General features: G+C 40.7%; 2 protein-coding genes across 3 annotated transcripts in view; both read left to right on the top strand.

The window, feature by feature from the left end:
- The window catches only part of BCO2 (beta-carotene oxygenase 2), a 62,302-nt gene extending 59,491 nt beyond the window's left edge, over positions 1-2,811 (top strand). For both annotated transcript variants that reach the window (XM_055548015.1, XM_055548018.1), the window contains 2 exons: positions 591-701; positions 1,803-2,811. In XM_055548015.1, coding sequence (XP_055403990.1) covers positions 591-701; positions 1,803-1,916 — 225 coding nt within the window. In that variant the 3' untranslated portion in view covers positions 1,917-2,811. The remainder of the gene's footprint in view (positions 1-590; positions 702-1,802) is intronic.
- A 6,618-nt stretch (positions 2,812-9,429) lies between these two features.
- On the top strand, positions 9,430-22,498 carry PTS (6-pyruvoyltetrahydropterin synthase). Its single transcript, XM_055548021.1, has 6 exons — positions 9,430-9,609; positions 12,530-12,609; positions 13,872-13,894; positions 14,272-14,328; positions 16,931-17,001; positions 17,173-22,498. The coding sequence occupies exons 1-6, from the start codon at positions 9,527-9,529 to the stop codon at positions 17,294-17,296; spliced, it is 438 nt and encodes a 145-aa protein (XP_055403996.1). The 5' UTR covers positions 9,430-9,526; the 3' UTR covers positions 17,297-22,498.
- The last annotated feature ends 348 nt before the right edge of the window (positions 22,499-22,846 follow it).

Consider the following 22,846-nt stretch of genomic DNA (forward strand, 5'->3'; position numbering starts at 1 on the left):
TGTGCACATGTCAGTCCCAAACACCCTAACTATCCCTTCCCCATATTCTTTTCCTAGCAATCATGTTTGTTCTCTAAGTCTGTGAGTCTGTTTCTGCTTCATAAATAAGTTCATTTGTATAATTTCTGTTTAGATTCCACATATGAGGAATGTCAAATGATATTTCTCCTCTCTCTGACTTACTTCACTCAGTATGACAATCTCTAGGTCCATCCATGTTGCTCAAATGGGCAGCCACTTACTTCTATTAAATCTGAGAACCATGGAATTAGGGGTATGTTCCCTCTAGGGAATCTAAATGAGCCATAAGCCCAGAAAAATAATTCTATGCTTGATGGTATTTTGAGAGAAATCGTGGGACACCTCTATTTCCGGTTGATGAGAAATTATAACTATACAACTTGTGTTTGATGATGATGGAATTTGCCACTGCAAAGGCTCCCTCTCCTATATTCCATTCAGTAAGCCTGATTCTTCCACTGTTGGACTGTTGTATTGGCAGCCAAATTCATGCTGGGGCTGACAGAAGCTATAGAACACTTCCAGCTCATAACCAGTCTTCTATCAAATACTTTTTTGGGGACTTACAGGTTTGGAGAGAAGATGGCTTTTATCCCTCAGAACCTGTTTTTGTTCCGGTACCAGGAGCCAGTAAAGAAGATGATGGGGTCATTCTTTCTGTGGTGATCACCCCTAACCAGGTAAATGTTTTCCCACCACTAGTCAGAAAGAAAAGTAGCACTGGGCCTTTTGAGGGTTATATTTAGTGATGCTGTTGATCGTTTATTTTGATTCCAGTTTGATACCTTGTCCCTTTTGTTTCTCTCTTTATTATTTAGATACCCTTTTATCATAATTAGTACTTTATTACAGTTTTAAAATTCTACTTGTAGAATCATAATAATTTACATTTGGATAGGAATTTATTTACAAACTACTTTCATACATATTATCTTATTTAGTCATCAAAACAGCTTTGTGGGTATCATTTTACACATGTTGAATTTATAACTTAAGGAAGTTGAAAGAGACTTGCATCAGATCTTGTAGTTGTAAAGCCAGTATTGAAAACCCAATCTTATGACTTCTAGTCCAATATTTTATACCACCCTCTGTGCTGCCAGTTTTAATTGAGAGACCCAAAAATCTAATGTGATAGCCTCTGACCTAGTGTCTCAATAATCTTGATATCTAATTTCTTGTCTAGAGAAGCCTTGTGGCTGACAGATTCACTTTGAGCCCCAACTTTGATCATTTATAAGTAGCTGCCTAGGTATAGGATTGTGACGCTTTTTAAGGTTTTGGTGAGAAAAGTGTAATCAGTTAGTAATGTCTGCCATGGGCTTAGGACTTAGTCCTCATGCAGTGTATTTGCTACTCCTGTAATTAGACCAGGGCAAATCTCAACCTGCCTTGCAATGCTACCTTTTGAACAGCTCCAGAATAACACAAAATGGAGGTATTTTATTTTGGGAGAAAGAATTTTTATATCTCTTAGGAGATGGAAAAGGAGCAGGTAGGAAGATCGTTAAACCCAAAGAGATTCTATGAAGGTGATAGATATAAATGTAATTTCTTTGCTCTAGGTATGAACTTCTTCAGCTATAATTTCCTTTTTTTTGTTCAGTTCATCATTCTGCAAACATTTAGTGAATGAATCAGCAAGCCACTGTGCCCAGTGCTGGGAATGGATATGAAGATGAGAAAGATGGTCTCTCCCTTAGGAATTTTACAGCCCACTAGAGGAAACAGATTTCTGATAGAAACAAAGAGAATTTTCAGTATTGTCTTTCCTTTTCTAGAACAAAAAAAATTTTCTCCTTGTCTTGGATGCCAAGAACTTTGAAGAACTGGGCCGAGCCGAAGTGCCTGTGCAAATGCCATATGGGTTCCATGGCACCTTCGTGACCATCTGATGGAACAGCCACAAGCTCTGGGAACTAGGTTTGAATGGCTGTGCTCGCTACATAAGAGAGAGCAAAAGTGTACCTTACCTTCCAAACAGTAGACATCTGCTTTTAAAATTTCTGTTAAAAGTTGAATTCATGAGATAATCATGGTGTTATATTTTCTTAGGGATTGTCAGGGAATGTTTAACAGGAGGATTCCTACGTGCTGTTTCTCACAAGTCCTTTGTTTCTTTTTAAGCGGAACAGCACATTGCTCCCAGGAATTGGGGTCATTGTGTGAGACAGGCTTAAATCTTTAGTAAACATTCTCTTTACGACAAAACTGCTTAGTCTTGATCCCCTTTCTTGAGATATGGATTGTCTCCTGACCTTGTGACCATCATCATCCCTTGTTCCCTTGGTAATGGTTACTGTACGTTTGATTTTCTGATATTTATCATTGACAAAAGAAACTTCTTATACTACAGACTATATATACTCACAGAAAAATCATTAAAGCACCTTTGCTCCATCAGAGATTGGGTCCCCGTGTCTTTCTTTCTCTCTCTCTCCGGCTGACTCCTTGGAGCGCAGAGACCCGTCTTTGCTCACTCTCCTGCCTGGGCTTCTAAGACTCTCTCGAGAAGGAGCCCTGTGCCTTCACCCCTCCTCGAGAGGGCGCCCGGTGCCTTCGTGAGAGACGCAAGTCCTGTGTCAAGGACTTTGTTGGTTTTCTGCGTAAACCAGGGAGTGTCAGCCTTTTTCTCTCTTTCACTTTCTTATCGTTGGCTCCGGACCGCCAGGTCCTGGTCCATTAAAGGACCCCAACAAGGGATCTTCTTTGAAAACCTTAAGCATTGATACAACTTTTGAAGAGAGTTTTAAATTTATATTTACTGGAAATATCTTATGGGTAATAAAGATACACAAAAGAAAAACTAGACCTGGATCAAAAACTAAAAATTGTCACCACCAGATAGATGGGTAACAGAGGTTCTCATACTTGGAAGAAGAAATAAAAATAAATGTAGCTAGTAGAATGTGAATATAGGTCTGAAAAAGCTCCCCCCTTTTTTTCCATCACAGCCTTCCTGTTGCTTCTAAGTACTCACAGAGGATATCATGCTTGCATGCTCCTTCTAAAATGCCTACTTTTCTGCTGTCCACAGCAGATGCCACTTGAACCACCCACTACCACCTCCTATCCTGCCCCCAGCTCAGGCTTGGGAGGCTGTTGTTTTGAGAGATGTTGTTAAAATCAGGCATTTCCCCTAATCTTCAGGTGTCTGGTTCTTCAGAGATTCATGAAAAGTTGGTATTACGTTGGTACAAAAGTAATTGCAGTTTCAGAACATAAATTTTAAATCATTATAACTAGGCTCAACACATCTTTATTCATCAAAATAGGAACCATTACAATCAACACATTTTTGCCAATGAGAAATGTGTTCAAATCCATGCTTCAGGATTCGATGAATTCTTGGAAAGCATTTTCTGCCTCCTGCTGGTTGTAGAAGCGTTTTCCCTGGAAAAAGTTGTCGAAATGCTGGAAGAAGTGGTAGTCAATTGGCAAGAGGTCGGATGAATATGGTGGATGAGGCAAAACTTCAAAGCCCAATTCATTCAACTTTTGAAGCATTGGTTGTGTGACCTGTGGTCTGGCGTTGTCATGGAGAAGAATTCGGCCCTTTCTGTTGACTGATACTGGCTGCAGACCGTGCAGTTTTCAATGCATCTCATTGATTTGCTGAGCATACTCTCAGATGTAATGGTTTCATTGGGATTCAGAAAACTGTAGTAGATCAGACAGGCAGCTGATCATCATGACCTTTTTTGGGGGCAAGTTTGGCTTTGGGTTAGATGGACATGGATTTGGGTGGACTCTGGGAGTTGGTGATGGACAGGGAGACCTGGTGTGCTGTGGTTCATGGGGTTGCAAAGAGTTGGACATGACTGAGCGACTGAACTGAACTGACTGAACTTGGCTTTGGGAAGTGCTTTGGAGTTTCTTCTTGGTCCAGCCACTGAGCTGGTCACCGCGGGTTTTTGTATAAAATCCACTTTTCATTGCAAGTCATGATCTGATTGAGAAATGGTTTGTTGTTGCACAGAGAAGACTATACTTCAAAATGAAATTTTTTAAAATTTCTGGTCAGCTCATGAGGCACCCACTTATTGAGCTTTTTCACCTTTCCAATTTGCTTCAAATGCCAAACAACTGTAGAATGGTCGACACTGAGGTCTTCAGCAACTTCTCGTGTAGTTTTAAGAGGATCAGCTTTGTTGATTGATCTCAATTTGTTATTGCCAACTTCCGATGGCCAGCTACTATGCTCCTCATCTTTGAGTCTCTTGTCTCCTTTGCAAAACCTCTTGAACTGCCACTGCACAGTATGTTCGTTAGCAGTTCCAGGGCCAAATGTATTGTTGGTGTTGCAAGTTATCTCTGCTGCTTTACTGCTCATTTTGAAATTGAATAAAAAATTCATTTGAATTTACTTTTTGTCTAACATCATTTCCCTAGTCTAAAATAAATATAAAATAAACAAGTAATAAGTCATTAGCAAAAACAATAAAGCAAGAAATTGCATTAAAATGATATATAACATAGACCACATTTATTCAAGAATGTATTCCAATGTCAAAAGGCAAAGTTCAGCCAGTGCAAAACCACAATTACTTTTGTACCAACTTAATAGTGCTTCTGGAATCAAGATTGCCGGGAGAAATATCAATAACCTCAGATATGCAGATGAGACCACCCTTATGGCAGAAAGTGAAGAGGAACTAAAAAGCCTCTTGATGAAAGTGAAAGTGGAGAGTGAAAAATTTGGTTTAAAGCTCAACATTCAGAAAACGAAGATCATGGCATCTGGTCCCATCACTTCATGGGAAATAGATGGGGAAACAGTGGAAACAGTGTCAGACTTTATTTTTCTGGGCTCCAAAATCACTGCAGATGGTGACTGCAGCCATGAAATTAAAAGATGCTTACTCCTTGGAAGGAAAGTTATGACCAACCTAGATAAGCATATTCTAAAGCAGAGACATTACTTTGCCAACAAAGGTGCGTCTAGTCAAGGCTATGTATGGTTTTTCCTGTGGTCATGTATGGATGTGAGAGTTGGATTGTGAAGACGGCTGAGCGCAGAAGAATTGATGCTTTTGAAGTGTGGTGTTGGAGAAGACTCTTGAGAGTCCCTTGGACTGCAAGGAGATCCAACCAGTCCATTCTGAAGGAGATCAGCCCTGGGATTTCTTTGGAAGGAATGATGCTAAAGCTGAAATTCAAGTACTTTGGCCACCTCACGCAAAGAGTTGACTCATTGGAAAAGACTCTGATGCTTGGAGGGACTGGGGGCAAGAGGAGAAGGGGACGACAGAGGATGAGATGGCTGGATGGCATCACTGACTCGATGGACATGAGTCTGAGTGAACTCCGGGAGCTGGTGATGGACAGGGAGGCCTGGCGTGCTGCGATTCATGGGGTCGCAGAGTCGGACACAACTGAGCAACTGAACTGAACTGAATAGTTCTTCATTTAGTTGGGCAACAGGTGGCACTAGAGACCATATAATCTTTGCATTTCTAAACCCAATCAGTTTTTATCAACAGCCAGATCAGTCTAGATCTGTCACTTAAACCATATGCCCAAATGCCTTGTTCTCTTTCCCTTCAGTTATACGCCAAGCCCAGGCCAGTTAAACTGCGCATGCTCCTTGTGCATACTGAATGTTGCTGGAGGAAACCCCGCTCCCCCGCAAACATGTAGTCTGGGGCAATGTGAACTCATTATGCTCCCTGTACAGTCCTGGACCAACATAGTTTCTCTCAGTTTTCCTTGAAGGTTATTATAAACATCACAAACCCTATTCACTTCAGCAGAGAGTTGCATACATACAAATGCCACATGTTGGGGTTTCGTGTCTGGGTTGGTGAGATATAGAACAGCAGTAGGTACAGAATGGCAAGAAGATGCCCAAACAGAACTTAATACAACAGGTGTGGGAGCTTAGAGGCCGAGATAACTGTAAGAGCATAAACCCCTTGATATTCACAGGAGTCTTTGAAAAGGCATTGTATCCCCCCAGACAAAACATGGAAGTTTTATCCAGATCTTATTTGGATCTGAAGGGTGAAGAAGACCACAGTTGACATCTGGGAGGTACATAGATATATCTGATCATGACTTTCTTCTGTTTTTAAACCTTTACTCTGTCCTACTACACAAAGAATGAATCTCAAACATATGAAGATTAGCAGTATAAAAATACGATTTTGATCCAAAGATGCCTGATTCTGCCTTGGCCCTGACATCAACACAGTTCTCAAAGGAGAAGACAAAACAGGATCAACAACATTTTATAATCTAAGTGTGTATGGCTGGTAAACCAGTGCACAAAGTTTTGGAAATTGAATGAGCATATGACTTAGTCTTGGGGCTTTCCTGGTAGCTCAGCTGGTGAAGCATCCACTTGCAAGGCAGGAGACTCTGGTTTGATTCCTTGGTCAGGAAGATCCCCTGGAGAAGGGATAGGCTACCCAATCCAGTATTCTTGGGCTTCTCTGGTGTCTCAGATGGTAAAGAATTTGCCTGCAGTGAGGGAGACTTGGGTTTAACCCTGGGTTGGGAAGATCCTCTGGAGGAGGGCATGACAACCCACTCCAGTATTCTTGCCTGGAAAATTCCATGGACAGAGGAGCCTGGCAGGCTACAGTGACTAAGCACAGCAGAGTATGACTGAGACTCAAAGCCTAGGCAGGGCCTCTTCCTTTCCATAAGTTCAACTCATAACTAGCCAGTGTCCAAAGACTCATGGAAAGAAGTATGTGGTATACAAGTGAAGGGAAAAGGGATTAGGGTGCACCCTAGTGACCTTATTGCTTCTGCAGACTATTTTCAAATAAAGCTAAATTCTGAGGTACTGACGGTTGAGACATCAACACATTTAACTTTGAGGACACAATTCGATTTGTAACAGGATGAATACAAATTTATTATTGTATTTGAATACAATAGAAATTCACCACAAGGGCTTGTGCCCCCGTGAATTTGAGGGTGAATCTGGTGAGTGTCTTCATATAGAATTAGCTTTAATAAAATAGAGCAAGAACTCTGTAAATACAGTGACATATTTTACTAAAGCAAATAAGTAAAGCAACTTCTCAGAAATTCTTTCTACCATTTTACCTTTTGTTTTGATTCCCTAAACTGTATTCAGAACAAGTGAAGTGTTAGAGGTTAGAGTGTTTATCTCCCATGCAGTCAACACCTGGGAAACATTTATATTATAAGTGATCTTGGATAAATAATTCACTTATCTGGATCTGTGTTTTCTTATCTGTAAAGTGAGAGGACTGAACTAGAGTGTGAATCTCTATCTCAAAAATCTCTGGTTTATAATTATTTAAAGTTATTTTATTTCCAACCCAATGGGGGAAAGGAGAAAAATATTTGAAAACATGTGAGGAATATTTGCTGCATATTAATAATTCAATGCAGAACAAAGAGCATATATAGCCGGAGTCAGGAGGCATTTGAGAGAAACCATCACTGGGGCTTTAATTTCTGCCATGCCCATGATTTTATCCATCCTTTCCAGTGCCCGAGACAGTGCCAGTCACAGTAGATAACTATTTAATAGGTAACTATTTAAGGAAAGAATGAATTGAGAAAAGACGTGACCAGGTGCATACTGGGAACTGTAAGTTCGATTTGTGACGGGACCTCAGGGAGCTTCTTAGGGTGCCTATGGGAAGTCAGGAATACTGTGGAGTCGTGAGGGGCCTCTTGGGACTCCACTGGGTTTGGTGCAATGGAACAGGGCCTCATCTCGAGTTGAGGCGAGAACCTCAGGGTTACTCTCCTGTTGTGACATGGGTGTCGGGCTGTGTATGCCGTTTCAAACGAGGAGTCCCGTCTCGACGTGTGTGAAGGCATTGAACTCTGTTTTCCTCTCGAGTTGTCAAAGGGGTTTCAGGCCTCGAGCCGAGTTGAATTTGGGACCTGGGGCTCTTTTTGGATTAGCAACCGGGGCATCGGAACTCCCTTCGTGTTGCGAGTTGATTCTCGGCCTACATTCGAATCAGTAGAAGGAAATCAGGCCTGATCTCAAGTGGATGGGGATATACGTGGCTTTCGAATTGTGACAAGGCCCCCGGGTTCCCCTCCAGTGGCAAGTAGATACCAGCCTCCTCTCAAGGTGCGACGGGGACGTCGGCATTCCTTTCCAGGCAAGCAGGACAATCGACCCTCATCTCCACTTGAGGCGGGGAAAACGGGGCTCTTCTTGACTTGTGGCGGGAAACTCAGCGTTCCTCTGGAGTGGGGACGGGTATCTCGGGAAACTTCTGGAGTTTCGTTAAGCGTGTTGAGGACCCTTTTGAGTTCCAAGGGCAACTTGGGCTTTCTTTGGAAGCGCTGCAGCGTAAAAGGGCCTCCTCAATAGTTTGAGTAGATGCAAGAAAACAAGGTCTTTTAAACGCAAGAAAACAAGATCTTTTCACTCTGGAGATGTCTACAATGGACAGAGAATTGCTAATATGTGTGTGTTTCTCAAGTGAATGTGCTTGCATTGTGGCAACCTAGAGTGATAAATCGGAGAAGGCACTGGCAACCCACTCCAGTACCATTGCCTGGAAAATCCCATGGACGGAGGAGCCTGGTAGGCTGCAGTCCATGCGGTAGCTAAGAGTTGGGCACGACTGAGCGACTTCACTTTCACTTTTCACTTTCATGCATTGGAGAAGGAAATGGCAACCCACTCCAGTGTTCTTGCCTGGAGAATCCCAGGGATGGGGGAGCCTGGTGGGCTGCCGTCTATGGGGTCGCACAGAGTCGGACACGACTGAAGTGACTTAGCAGCAGCAGGGTGATAAATGGCTCTATGCATGCATGTGAATGATAAAGACAGCTTGAGCGGTCTCCTTAGTATGACTCATTACAAATAGTCCAAAGGTAGTATTTCTGAAAGCCGCGTGATACCCCACGTGCCCTCAAATTTTGCTCCCTTTAAACTAGGCTGTCCCTGGGACTCAGAATAAGCAGCAACTGGCGGTTTCTACTGTAACCCAGGGCTGTCTAGAAGAGAGTGGGAAGGACCTCATTGAACAGAGGTAACAATGAAAGACACTAAGCCCCCAACCACCTTATTCTAACGCTCTGAGGCACGCCCACCACTCTGAGTGCTTGCTATTCCAAGAGATGAGGATGGTAAGGGACCTCGGTTAGGGCTTCCCAGGTGGCGCTAGTGGTAAAATGGTAAAGAACCCGCTTGTCAGTGCAGGAGACATAAAAGAGGCCAGTTTGATACCTGAATGGGGAAGATACCCTGGAGGAGGGCATGGCAACCCACTCCAGTATCTTTGCCTGGAGAATCCCATGGACAGAGGAGCCTGGCAAGCTAAGATCCACAGTGTCGCAGAGAGCCGGACCAGACTGAAGGGACTTGGCAAGCACAAGGGACGTCTATTAACGGCCTCCGGCCGGCAGAGGGAGCCCAGCCTCAGCGAGAGGCAGAGAGAGCGTCTGCCGGGCGCCCGCCGCGTTGCGCCGCCGCGGAGCGGGGCTCCGCCCATCCCAGGCTGGCAGCGGGCCGAGGGTTGAGGACGCCGGGCCGGCGTGGGCTTGTAGAGCCATGAACGGGGCAGGGTCGGGCCCTCGCCGGCGGGCGCGAGTGTCCCGCCTCGTCTCCTTCAGCGCGACCCACCGCCTCCACAGGTGGGGTGCTCCCTCCACAGGTGGTGGGGACAGGGCCGTGGAGCCCTGGGGTGAGGGCCCGGGTGTGGGAGGAGCGGGGCTGCAGCGGATGAAAGGCTGGGTGCGCGCCGCGGCCTCTTTTGGCTCCTGTGCTTTGTTGTTGGCGTCACAGCAGTGGCGACTGGAGTTGACCCGGTTCCTGGGGTCCCTGATGTTCAAAGCAGTTGAATTCGCCCAGGTTACTCAGTGCCAGGCACATCGTAAACAGGCAGAGCGTGCTAAGTCGCTTCCGTCGTGTCCGACTCTGCGACCCCATGGACTATATAGCCCGCCAGGCTCCTCTGTCCATGGGGATTCTCCAGGCAAGAGTACTGGAGTGGGTTGCGATGCCCGTCTCCAGGGGATCTTCCGGACCCAGGGCTGGAACCTGGGTCTGCTGCATTGGCAGGAGATTCTTTACCACTAGCACCACCTGGGAAGTCCGAAACACTCAATACGTGTTAGCTACTATAAAGATGTATCAAAAGCGTCATCTTTCCTCGCTAATATCGCTACAGCAGGGCGAGTTTTGTCCACTTGTTACTGAACAGAAAATGAACCTGGATGTTCACTTTCCCGAGAGTAAGAAGCACAGTTGGGGTTTTGAACGCAGAGTACTCAGACTGCTTGATTGCACTGAAGAGTTGATTTTGAGTACGGTGTTGCCACTCATTAGCAAGCTCGGCTGTCTGAGCATGTGTTTCTTGGTCTATACCATGGGGTCGCTAAGAGTCGGACACGACTGACCGACTTCACTTTCACTTTTCACTTTCATGAATTGGAGAAGGAAATGGCAACCCACTCCAGTGTTCTTGCCTGGAGAATCCCAGGGACGGGGGAGCCTGGTGGGCTGCCGTCTATGGGGTCGCACAGAGTCGGGCACGACTGAAGCGACTTAGCAGCAGCAGGATGAAGATAATAATTTCTACCTAACAGGATTCACCCATCCATTCATTCACTGGACCGGTATTTGTTATTAGATCTTGGTGCTAGGCAACAGGGATGCAGCAGTGATCAAGACCTGTCACAGTTTTCTGTCTGGAATGTACAAACTGATCAGTTTTGTGGCAGGTACAGTGAGATAATTTTGTGCAAAAACTTTGTGAACAGTAGCACTCTAAATGTAAGAAGGAGGTGAGCAGGAGAAAGGAAAGTAATAGAATCTCAAAAAGAAAGGGGTTATTTATTAGGACGCTCAAACTTATGAGAGAGGTAAGGCCTCATTGAAGGTGCACGGTTGACTGGACAGGTACAGGCACAAAAATCTATTGAGAAAATGGTTCTCTGCCTGGAACAATAGCTGAGTATTGTAATTTTAAAGTTTACCCGGGTTTGAATACCCCTCAATGGATTGGTGGGGTTATCAGTAGGCAATAGTTGAGGAGAAATAAAGCAAGATTTTAAAGAGATGTACTAGGTCATGTAATTATTTTTTAGGAGGAATGAGTTTTTTGTTCAGATTTTTGAAAAGCTTATTTTCTGTTGGGTTATAGTCGATTAACAATGTTGTAGTTTCAGGTATGCCATACATACATGTGTATCCATTTGCCCCCAAACCAGGAGGAATAAGATTTCAAGCTACTTGAGGATAACCATCTTCTTTTTTAAGTTACTGTGTACCATTGCTTCATTCAGCCCATGCTTAGTATGTAGTAGTGCAGTAAGTCCCCATTATACAAACCTTCAAGTTGTGTACTTTTCAAAGATGCGAACACACATCTGGTTCCAGCAAGGAACCAGAACACGTGCCATCAATGTCAGGCATGAGTGAAGTTGCAGCTTGCTCTTTGTCTCCTGTTGTTGACAATCCTTCAGCTCTACCATTTTCCACCTCCTCTAAGGAAATCAGTCCTGAATATTCATTGAAAGGACTGATGCTGAAGCTGAAACTCCAATACTTTGGCCACCTGATGCGAGGAACTAACTCATTTGAAAAGACCCTGATGCTGGGAAAGACTGAAGGTGGGAGGAAAAGGGGACGACAGAGGATGAGATGGTTTTTGGATGGCATCACCAACTCAATGGGCATGAGTTTGAGTAAACTCCGAGAGTTGGTGAGGGACAGGGAGGCCTGGTGTGCTGCAGTCCATGGGGTCACAAAGAGTCGGACACGACTGAGCAACTGAAGTGAACTCCCTCCTCCAGTCACTAGCTCTTTTTGCCTGTTCACTTGATGCTAGACCCTATATGCCAGCTGTTGTACTATACCACTGTACTTTTCAAGGTATTGTACTGTAAGATTACAAATGTTTTATTTTTTGTGTTTGTTTTTTATGTATTATTTTTTTTCTTTTTTTTTTAATTTTATTTTATTTTTAAACTTTACATAATTGTATTAGTTTTGCCAAATATCAAAATGAATCCGCCACAGGTATACATGTGTTCCCCATCCTGAACCCTCCTCCCACCTCCCTCCCCATACCATCCCTCTGGGTCGTCCCAGTGCACCAGCCCCAATTATTTGTATGAAAAGTCTTCTAAACCTATTAGACTACAGAACTATATAGCTGATTTATGTTAGTTGGGTACCTTAGCAAACTTTGGGCTTATGAATACATTCTCAGAATGGTACTCTTCATATGTTGGGGACTTACTGTATTCAGTAAATGTTGAGTTGAAAAATGGAAGGGTCTTCAGCAGGTCAGCTTTTGAAATCTTGCTGTGGAACGAGGATGTTGAATTTATTTATGCTAATTTGTATGGTATGTTTGTCTAATTAGGGGACACATTGTGGTTCCTGACATAAAATTAAGTAATGAAATCAAATGGATTTATGACTCTATTTGATGACCTAAAGAATAATAAGTTGTGAAGTTTTTCAAAGGCTAGAGAACACAGTAAGTGTAGGGAACAGAGAAGGTATCAGAACTTGTGTCATGTTGATTTTTTTTTTTTTGGTCAGCAAATCTCTTAGTAATGAAGAAAACTTGAAATTATTTGGGAAGTGCAACAACCCAAATGGCCACGGGCACAATTACAAAGGTGAGAGAAAAACTGGTGAAATTTTAGCCCTTTCAATAATGATGAATGACTGTTAAGCAACTGTGGTCTTAATGAGTAAGAAACTTTATGGACAGAGCATGAATGCTTTGAGTCTTGAATGAGAAAGTAAATGAAAGTTCAAAATGAAAAGATCTGTTGCCTTAGTTGGATGTATCTTAAGTTGTAGTTGAAAACAGAATGGTTTAAATAATTTTTTCCTTGGCCTTCGAGTACATGACATTCCTTTGGCACCGTGTTTTCTTCTAATTAGGTATTGCTGAGGTCAATGTTAAAATTAGATTGCATTCACTGTGTAAGTAACGACTGACAAAAAGAGAGTATTGGCTCAAGATGTGCTGTATGACAGGAAAATAAGTTGGGTCTAAACCTTTGACAGCAGTGTTCTAAGGAGGTAATTAATTTATGCAAGGACAAGAGACTTGTTTATTGAGATACAGATGATATAAAAAAAATAGCTGTGTAAGCCGTAGAGTATCACAGCAAATGATATGATGGAGTAAAAAGACCAGAAAAGATGTCAGAATACTGGGCTTTCACGTGTAGTTACTGTCTCTTACTTGATCTGTATCTCTAATTCTGTTTGCTCACTTATACCTAATGGTGTTTCTATGAAGCTGAAAGAAATATGTAAAAGTCATTAACTTGCAAAGCACTCTGATCATCAAGATCTTTCAGAAGTTTCACTTTTTAAAAATTAATTAATTTTAATGGGAGAAGAATTGTTTTACAACGTTATGATGGTTTTGGCCCTACATCAATATGAATTGGCCACAGGTATACATTTCTTCAAAATTACTTGTTAATCTACAAATCATTGCTATATACTGTGTTTACATTTTTATGAGTAAAAGGATAAGAATTTTAGGCCCGGTAATAGTTTGCTTGCTCAGGAAGGTAGGAGCAGCTCAGTGTGTAGCTGGAGTTCTTCCTGTACATTTTCTACTTTTATAGGCAGTGATTAAGCAGTATCTTGAAGTAGAGATTCCTTCCAGGTATATCATAAGCAGAATTTATACCCTTTTTGGCCTTGGCTAAGCACTCTTATGTTCCTCTGCCATGGTTGAATTGCATTAGTTGATAAAAAGATCTTAACTGAAAGAACAGACATTGTAGGGGGTGGGGGGAGTACAGCTTTGTAGAGCAGAGATCTAACACCTAATTTATGTTGCTAACTTGTGTTTGAATGTTAATCTGTTGAAAGTCATGTTGGTTTTTTGGTCATTTTGTTCTCTTCCCCATAGTTGTGGTGACAGTACATGGAGAGGTACGTGCTGAACGTGTCTGTGGTTTGTGCAGATCATTGGGCCCTCTTTCAGCCACAGTCATGGATTCTGTGTTGAAAAGTTCTGTTCACATTCGCGTTGCTTCATTGTTGGTCTTTGTGTACGGTGAGCTGCTGCCATTTCAGGCCGTTCCTCTCCCAAAGCATCATCCGTCATGTGCTGTATGTGGACAGGTAGAAGGGCAGTGCAGTGGAAAGGGAGCCTCGAGTACTTGGTGTTTCCATGCTGAGATGGGTTGTCTTGGGGATGAAGGCATTGTGGGACCAGTTTCTGCACATGTTGCAGTCTTTAATAATTTACCAGGGGTTAAAATATGAAGAGCATACTATAGTAATACTCACCTTTGTTTATTCTTTAGGTTGATCCTGTTACAGGAATGGTCATGAATTTGACTGACCTCAAAAAGTATATGGAGGTAATGGCATGCTGGATGCTATTTTGTGCTGTCTTCTGAATATTATATTTGATGGCCCTCTTTTCACTTCCTCAGCGAAGTATCATCAGAGGTCCTGTGACCTGGCAAGTGGAATTGGGTGTGGGAATGGGGTAGTATTAATAGTTGGAGGAGCTTCTCTCAGTGTTCTCTAAAGGTGTTGGGATGACTGAATGGAAATTAGTCATGGTTGTATTACAGTGATAGGAATGAATGTAGTGTGCTCATCTTGTCTTCTTTGTTGACATATCCTGATTTCCTCTGTTTAACAAATTCTTCCCTTCTTTCAGGACACAGCTTTATCCTTGAAGCTTTCTATTCCTGAAATCGGTGAATTTTCCTTACATCTTTAATCACAGATTTTAATACTATCCTGTTTTATTAACTCCTGCTTTACTATAAACTCACTGGGGCAGTTGATGATAGGAATAACAAAAAAGAAGGTTTTCAGTAAAAGACTTACTGCTTATATCATTACAGAATTCTTGGATTGTAAGAGACTGCAGAGGTCATCCATGCCAGCTTCTTCCTTCCTTTGATTGAGATTGAGAGATACTGACTAGTTAACCTCCCCTACTTGCCCTCAGTCATGTAATTAATCCTTTGCAAAGTTGGGAATTAGATTTCCTTCCATCCAGCTTTGTTTTTATTATGCCATCATTTCACCTGTTTGTTTTGCTTCAACTTTGCTCCTTACTTTTGTTTTAAAATTTGACATTTGTTTAATTAAAAATGTTGTTATGAATAATCATTATTTCTTTCATGTTGCTTATCTTACATATATATAACAAGTTTACCTGCTTTGCATCAGTCTTTGAGCTGAGCACTAGGAATCCAATGATGAATGAGACATAACTCTTAGCCACAGCGTGCTCACATGACTTTATAGCAGGTAGAGAACACTAAGTGTTAAATGAGTGTTGGTTGAAGAAATGAATAGGAGAATGAGTGAGTGAGCGAACAGTGCTGTGCTCAAAGTACTTTAGGAAAGCTATGAAGACAAGGTTCTTGCAAACACTAGTGACATAAACATATATACATGAAGGTTTATAAGAAACACCCTAGGCAGGCATACAGCGAAATACCAGAGGAGAAATTCTCTGCACTTTTTTCCCATCTTTGTGTACTTGAAGGATGCTGCATACCACATGCTTTAAAAGTGGCTTATGACATACAGAGACAAATTAGAAAGAGCCCCGTAGAAGAGGTCTCAATGGAAAAGTTGGGATCTGAACAGGAGTTTTCAGTTAAAACAAAGATTAAACAAGGATTTATTTTCTTGATAGCCATGTGGATATCATTTATTTTAAAGTTTGTTTGGTTTAGGACTTACTCTTTTTATATGATTCTGATTTTTCTCAGAAAATGATTGTTATTGTTATTATTAATGTACCTTCTTAGAACCATACCATATGGAAACTTAGATTGTTCCACAAATTCTTTCTTTTTAATTGAAGTATAGTTGATGTATAATATTATATGTTATGGGTGTACAGTATAATGATTGACAATTTTTAAAGGTTATACTCCATTTATAGTTGTTATAAAATATTGGCTGTATTCTTCATGTTGTACAGTATGTCCTTTTAGCTTATTTTATATGTAATAGTTCATACCTCTTAATTCTCTACCCTTTTATACCCTTCCTCCCTTCTCTCTCCCCACTGGTAACCACTAGTTTTCTTCATCTGTGAGTCTATTTCTTTTTTGTTATATTCACTAGTTTATTAATTTTTTAAGATTGCTTAGGTTTTTTACAATAGCTAAAAGTAATACAAAAAGTGAAGTGAAAGAAGTCGCTCAGTCGTGTCCAACTCTTTGCGACCCCATGGACTGTAGCCTACTAGGCTCCTCCATCCATGGAATTTTCCAGGCAAGAGTACTGGAGTGGGTTGCCATTTGCTTCTCCAGGAGATCTTCCCGACTCAGGGATTGAACCTAGGTCCTCCCACATTGCAAGCAGACACTTTTACCATCTGAGCCACCAGGGAAAGTTTACAAAGAATAAGGCAATTACAATTCTTGCCATTGACACAAATGCTGTGTATAATATATATAAGTATTAAGAAGCCAGTCTTTACATGTTTTTAGTTTTCTTTCTAAGAGCCCAGGATCATCGATAAATTACTCCTTATGGCAGAAACTCAGAACACCTTACATAATTTCAGTCTTAATCTGCTTTATAAAACATAATAATCATTGAAAGTGTGTCCTAACTATATTGTGGCATTGTGCTGAAGGTGAGACTGCTAGAGAAAAGTATTTGTGGTAATATTTTGGACAGAATTCAAGAAGTGTTAAACTAAATTCTGAATCACAGAGGCTTGTTATGAGAAAGAACCAGTGAATTCTCTATTTTTTGGTTTCTTACCTCTCTACATTCAGTAATGAGGATATCCAGCCATTATGGAGAGCTAGGCCTTTTTTTACTTTATAACTTTAAACTTTCTGAGATTGTTTTGTAAGACACAAAGTTCTTGCAAGCACTGAATTAGTGACGAGATGATAAGATTTAGAGGCAAAGGTAGGACACTTTGAAATATGATTCACAAATGGAATCAGTGATATTTTCCTTTGTCTATAGGAGGCAATTATGAAGCCCCTTGATCATAAGAATCTGGATCTAGATGTGCCATATTTTGCAGACATTGTAAGGTGAGTGACTGTTTTACTTTATATAGAAGAATTTAACATTTTACTTAATTATTGTGTGACTTTTTTTTAGTGTAATGATATCTTTTAAAACTAGAATTTTTATTCTCTGTAAATATTAAACATGAAGTTTTGCTTATTTGTCTTTTGACCTTCTTTCCTTTTCTTCTCCAGCACAACAGAAAATGTAGCCGTATATATCTGGGAAAACCTCCAGAAATTTCTTCCTGCGGGAGTTCTTTATAAAGTAAAAGTATATGAAACCGACAATAATATTGTAGTCTATAAAGGAGAATAACTCTTAGAGATTAATTTCCATCCATATTTGAAGAAGATCTTTATCCCCTTGAACAATTAAGAAGTCATCACCTTACTGTTGCACTTCCACATTGTGTTCTGGAGTCATTGTGAGTGAGTCCTGTTCTAGACTCAAATCTAATTTAAAACCAAGTTTGTAATGTATTCTGAGTATCATTTAAAGAGTCTTTCATCTGTAGATTAAAATCACTTCAGCGAAATGTTCTGGTGTAGAATCATTTGGAAGCAAAAGAATTCTGTGTTGTTTTTTTTTTTTTTTCATTATCTCATTTTTAGTATTCATTTTTTTCTTGGTATAATGTAAATGGTAAAAATGTTTATAAGACTGACAGTAGGTGAATATTATAAAAAATACCAGTGACCACAAAGTCTGGAAACAGATTACATAGTATTTCTAGTAGATTGAGCTCCCTTGATTACTTCTTTTAGGATATGCTAAATGTGTTCCACTGGAAAAGGGAATGGCAAACCACTTCAGCATTCTTGCTTTGAGAACCCTGTGAACAGTATGAAAAGGCAAAAAGATATGACACAGAAAGATGAAATCCCCAGGTCGGTAGGTGCCCAATATGCTACTGGAGAAGAGCAGAGAAATAACTCCAGAAGGAATGAAGAGGCTGAGCCAAAGCAGAAACAAGACCCAGCTGTGGATGTGTCTGGTGGTGAAAGTAAAGTCCGATGCTGTAAAGAACAGTATTGCATAGGAACCTGGAATGTTAGGTCCATGAATCAAGGTAAATTAGAAGTGGTCAAACAGGAGATGACAAGAATGAACATTGCATTTTAGGAATCAGTGAAGTAAAATGGACTGTAGTGGGCTAATTTAATTCAGATGACCATTATATCTACTACTGTGGACAAGAATCCCTTAGAAGAAATGAAGTAGCTCTCATAGTCAACAAAAGAGCCTGAAATACAGTACTTGGGTGCAGTCTCAAAAATGACAAAATGATCTGTTTGTTTCCAAGGCAAACCATTCAATATCAAAATTCATTACAATATCAGTAATCTAAGTCTACGCCCCAACCACTAATGCTGAAGAAGCTGAAGTTGAATGGTTCTATGAAGACCTATAAGACCTTCCAAAACTAACACCAAAAAAAGATGTCCTTTTCATTATAGGGGACTGGAATGCAAAAGTATGAGGTTACAAGATACCTGGAGGCTTTGGAATACAAAATGAAGCAGGGCAAAGGCTAACAGAGTTTGGCCAAGAGAATGCACCAGTTATAGTGAACACCCTTTTCCAACAGCACAAGAGATGAACCTACAGATGGATAGGGCCAGATGGTCAATACTGAAATTAGATTGATAATATTTTTTGCAGGTGAAGGTGGAGAAGCTCTATACAGTCAGCAAAAACAAGACCAGGAGCTGACTGTGGCTCAGATCATGAACTCCTTATTGCCAAATTCAGACTTAAAGAAAGTAGGGAAAACCACTAGGCCATTCAGGTATGACCTAAATCAAATCCCTTATGATTATACAGTGGCAGTGACAAATTTGATGGATTAGATCTGATAGAATGCCTGAAGAACTATGGACAGAGGTTCATGACATTGTACAGGAGATGATAATCAAAACCATTCCCAAGGAAAAGGAATGCAAGAACGCAAAATGGTTGTGTGAGGAGGCCTTACAAATAGCTGAGAAAAGAAGAAAAGCAAAAGGCAAAGGAGAAAAGGTGCAAGCTTATTCAGTGAAAATTAGCCCTGAATCATCTGGGACAATGCATTATAAATGAATGCACAGGGACTGATGCCGGTGCCTTTTGTTAGTGCATGGTGTTCATTGCAGATTTGCTTATTGAACCATGAACTGCTAGTGAACATATCATAGAAGATAAATAAACTGCTTATGTCTATTTGTCTGTTTTCAGACCTTATGGCTACCTGAACAATTTAAACTCAGAAGACTGAAAAATACTCACATGTATTAAACCTTGTTAAGATAATCAGTGTGAAAAGGATATGTTACTCGGTACAGCATCTCTTTACGAAAATTTTTCCTAGCTTATTTTGTTCTGGTCACTAAATTTACCTGCTTCAAGTTGAGCTGCTTTTGTGGCATTCATCTCTGGTATCTTTCTTCATGCCAAAATCTACAAGAATATGTTTGCTTTCTTCCCACAAAGAACAGTTCTCACTTGTGTTCTCATTTGTATTTTAAAACCAAGTTCCTTAAATATAGGGTTCATTTTTCTCTCCACATAGCAACTAGTACACAATGGATTCTTAGAATGTTGCTGCCTGAAAAGAGTAAAAGGACTTGTGCCATGATTAGTACACTAAAAACATTTTCAAAGGAGTATACTTTTATTTCGGAGAAGGCAATGGCATCCCACTCCAGTACTCTTGCCTGGAAAATCCCATGGACGGAGGAGCCTGGTAGGCTGCAGTCCATGGGGTCGCTAGGAGTCAGACACGACTGAGCGACTTCACTTTCACTTTCATGCATTGGAGAAATGGCAACCCACTCCAGCGTTCTTGCCTGGAGAATCCCAGGGACTGGGGAGCCTGATGGGCTGCCATCTATGGGGTCGCACAGAGTCGGACACAACTGAAGTGACTTAGTAGCAGCAGCAGCATACTTTTATTTTGGAGAGTTTAACTGCATGAGTTTTACAATAAATTTTGACAATAATATGATGCCCACTTGATCAAATTTGAATGTCTTTTAGTTAGCACAATTTTTATGTTACTTACATATATTTCATTTAGATTACTTGACAGGCAGGATAACAATAATTTGGTAAGGCAATTTATATTTTAATTCTTAAAAATTCCATTCAAGGTGAACATTATTCCCATTTTACAGATGAGAAAATTGAGACTGAGTTGAGTTTTAAGCTACTTGCCTAAACTAACTCAGCAAAATAAGTAGCAAACTCTTTGATGCTCAGTCTGACTCCTAAGCACAGACTTTAAAACAAATGATAGTGTATACATTTAATACTTTTTTGTTACCATATTATGCAGATTTGATATGTTAAAAAAATATTTTTTGTGGGGGGTAGCAGTGTCACTCCAGTTTATTGTGTTCATGAGTTGCTTCTAGAGAACATTTTTCCCCTACTTGCTCTTAGGAAAGTGAGAATTCTATTTACCTACTGTTTATCAGTCTAATAAACGAGTGAGTGAGTAGATGAGTGAATGTTCAAAGATAGGATATAGATTTTTTTTAAGTCTCCCTAGAACTGTTATTAGAGACCTTATCAAAGTATATTGTAATTATTGCTTTGTTGTCTAGTTATTAAGTCGTGTCCGACTCTTTGCGACCCCATAGCTGTAGCTCTCCAGGCTCCTCTGTCCGTGGTATTTCCCAGGCAAAGATACTGGAGTGGGTTGCCACTTCCTTCTCCAGGGGGTCTTCCCAATCTAGGGCTCAAGCCTATGTCTCCATCTCCTGCACTGCAGGTGTGTTCTGGGAAGCTTTACTGTTTTGTTTTTTCACTACCCTGATAACTTGTGGGCAAAATTAAGCAGAATATCTGGTAAACAGTACACAATAGTTTTCGTTGTTTAAATGAATGGTGTTTGATAGAAACTGCTGAAATTTTACAATATCTTATACATAGTGGACATATGGTAAATATTTTTAGAATTGAGTAACATGAAAATGTTGAGCCTTTTTGAGTCCTAGTCTGAGTGCCGTTACCACACGGCTTTGTCCCTTTCACATCAGAGCCTTAGTTTTCCAAAATGAATGTTGGACAGATGTTTTCTGAAGTTGCTCCTGCCTGATCTTAGATTTTATATCTCAATGATTTAAAATACCAAATGGGTATTAATTTAGAGATGGGGAAAGATTATTGTGGGGTGGTGAGGTTTGGAAAAGCTTAGTGGAGGAGGTTAGTCCTGAATGGTGCTTAAAGTGATGAGACAGGGAGAGGGAATGGTTTAGACTTGAAGAGAAAAGGGGAAAAACACTGAAAGGGTAAAATTTTGTAAGTGAGGTTACCAATGTGATCATGTGCTAAGTGTATTTGGTATATAGTGAATAGATTAATAAATATTTTTACAAATTTTAAATAAAATTAAAGTTTTTTATTTTTAATTGGAGGAAAATTGTTTTACAATATTGTGTTCGCTTCTGCCATACACATACATGAATCAGCCATAGGTATACATATATCCCCTCCCTCTTGAACCTCCCTCCCACATCCCACCTCTCTAGGTTGTCACAGAACACAGAGTTTGAGCTCCCTGTGTCAGTCAGCAAATTCCCACTGGCTATGTAATTTTACATACAGTAATGTGTACATTTTAGTGCTACTCTCTCAATTTGTCACACCTTCTCCTTCCCCCACTGTGTCCACAAGTCTGTTCTGTATGTATGCTTCTCCATTTCTGCCCTGTAAATAGATTCATTAATACCATCTTTCTAGATTCCATATATATGTGTTAATATGCAATGTTTGTTTTTCTCTTTCTGACTTATTTCACTCTGTATAATAGTCTCTAGGTTCATCCACCTCATTAGAACTGACTCAGATTTGTTTCTTTTTATGTTGTTCAGTTCAGTAAGTCATGTCTGACTCTTTGTGACCCCATGGACTGCAGCCCACCAGGCTTCCTTTTCCTTCAGTATCTCCTAGAGTTTGATCAAACTCATGTCCATTGAGTTTGTGATGCCATCCAACCATCTCACCCTCTGTTGCCCCCTTCTCTTCCTGCTCTCTAGCTCCTAGCATCAGAGTCTTTTCCAGTCACTCGGTTCTTTGCATCAGATGACTAAAGCATTCCTTTTTATGGTGAAGTAATATATACACTGAAGTAATATTCAGTGTATATAGGTACCACACTTTATCCTTTTATCTGTCAATGGACATCTAGGTTGCTTCTGTTGGAAAGCTCAGTACAAAATAGCTGGTTGGAGGAAGTCCTTGGGAAAATGGCAAAGGGCCAGAAATACCCTGGCTTGGTGTGCTCAGGCAGAAAAACATCTCCTGCCTTTGGTTATGCCCGGCGCCAAGATTTAATAATAAATATTAAGGATGTTGCTTGAGAAAAGGGGTTATGGGGTAAGCACATGGGTGACCCATGTGCTTAGAGCACACTGTCCTTGAAATATTTTTACTGATTAGGTGTTAACCCTGTACGCTCTCTGCTGGCTGTATAAGCTCTTTGTTCCTACTTCTATAAAAAGGCTTGACTGCAGAAATAAACTTATCAGTCCTTGCAAGAGACTGTCCGAGTGTCCTTCTTTCAGGTTCGTCGCTTCCAAGTCCTGGGGAGAAAATCCCCAACAGCTTCCATGTCCTAGCTATTGTAAATAATGCTGCAATGAATATTGGGGTACATGTGTCTTTTTCAGTTATTGTTTCCTCAGGGTATATGCCCAGTACTGGGATTATTGGGTCATATGGTAGTCTTATTCCTAGTTTTTTAAGGAATCTCCATACTATTCTCCATAGTGGCTTTATCAATTTGCATTCCCACCAACAGTGTAGGAGGGTTCCTTTTTCTCTATGTCCTCTTCAATATTTATTGTTTGTGAGTTTTTTGATGATGGCCATTCTGATCAGTAT

Source organism: Bubalus kerabau, chromosome 15 (assembly GCF_029407905.1).
Source record: "Bubalus kerabau isolate K-KA32 ecotype Philippines breed swamp buffalo chromosome 15, PCC_UOA_SB_1v2, whole genome shotgun sequence".
Classification (NCBI taxonomy): domain Eukaryota; kingdom Metazoa; phylum Chordata; class Mammalia; order Artiodactyla; family Bovidae; genus Bubalus; species Bubalus kerabau.

Bases quoted from the DNA above. Each gene is read 5' to 3' on its own strand.
- PTS (XM_055548021.1), top strand. From the start codon at position 9,527: ATGAACGGGGCAGGGTCGGGCCCTCGCCGGCGGGCGCGAGTGTCCCGC. The intron at 9,610-12,529 runs GTGGGGTGCTCC...TTTTTTGGTCAG, and splicing joins GCGACCCACCGCCTCCACAG to CAAATCTCTTAGTAATGAAG. The intron at 14,329-16,930 runs GTAATGGCATGC...CTTTGTCTATAG, and splicing joins ACCTCAAAAAGTATATGGAG to GAGGCAATTATGAAGCCCCT.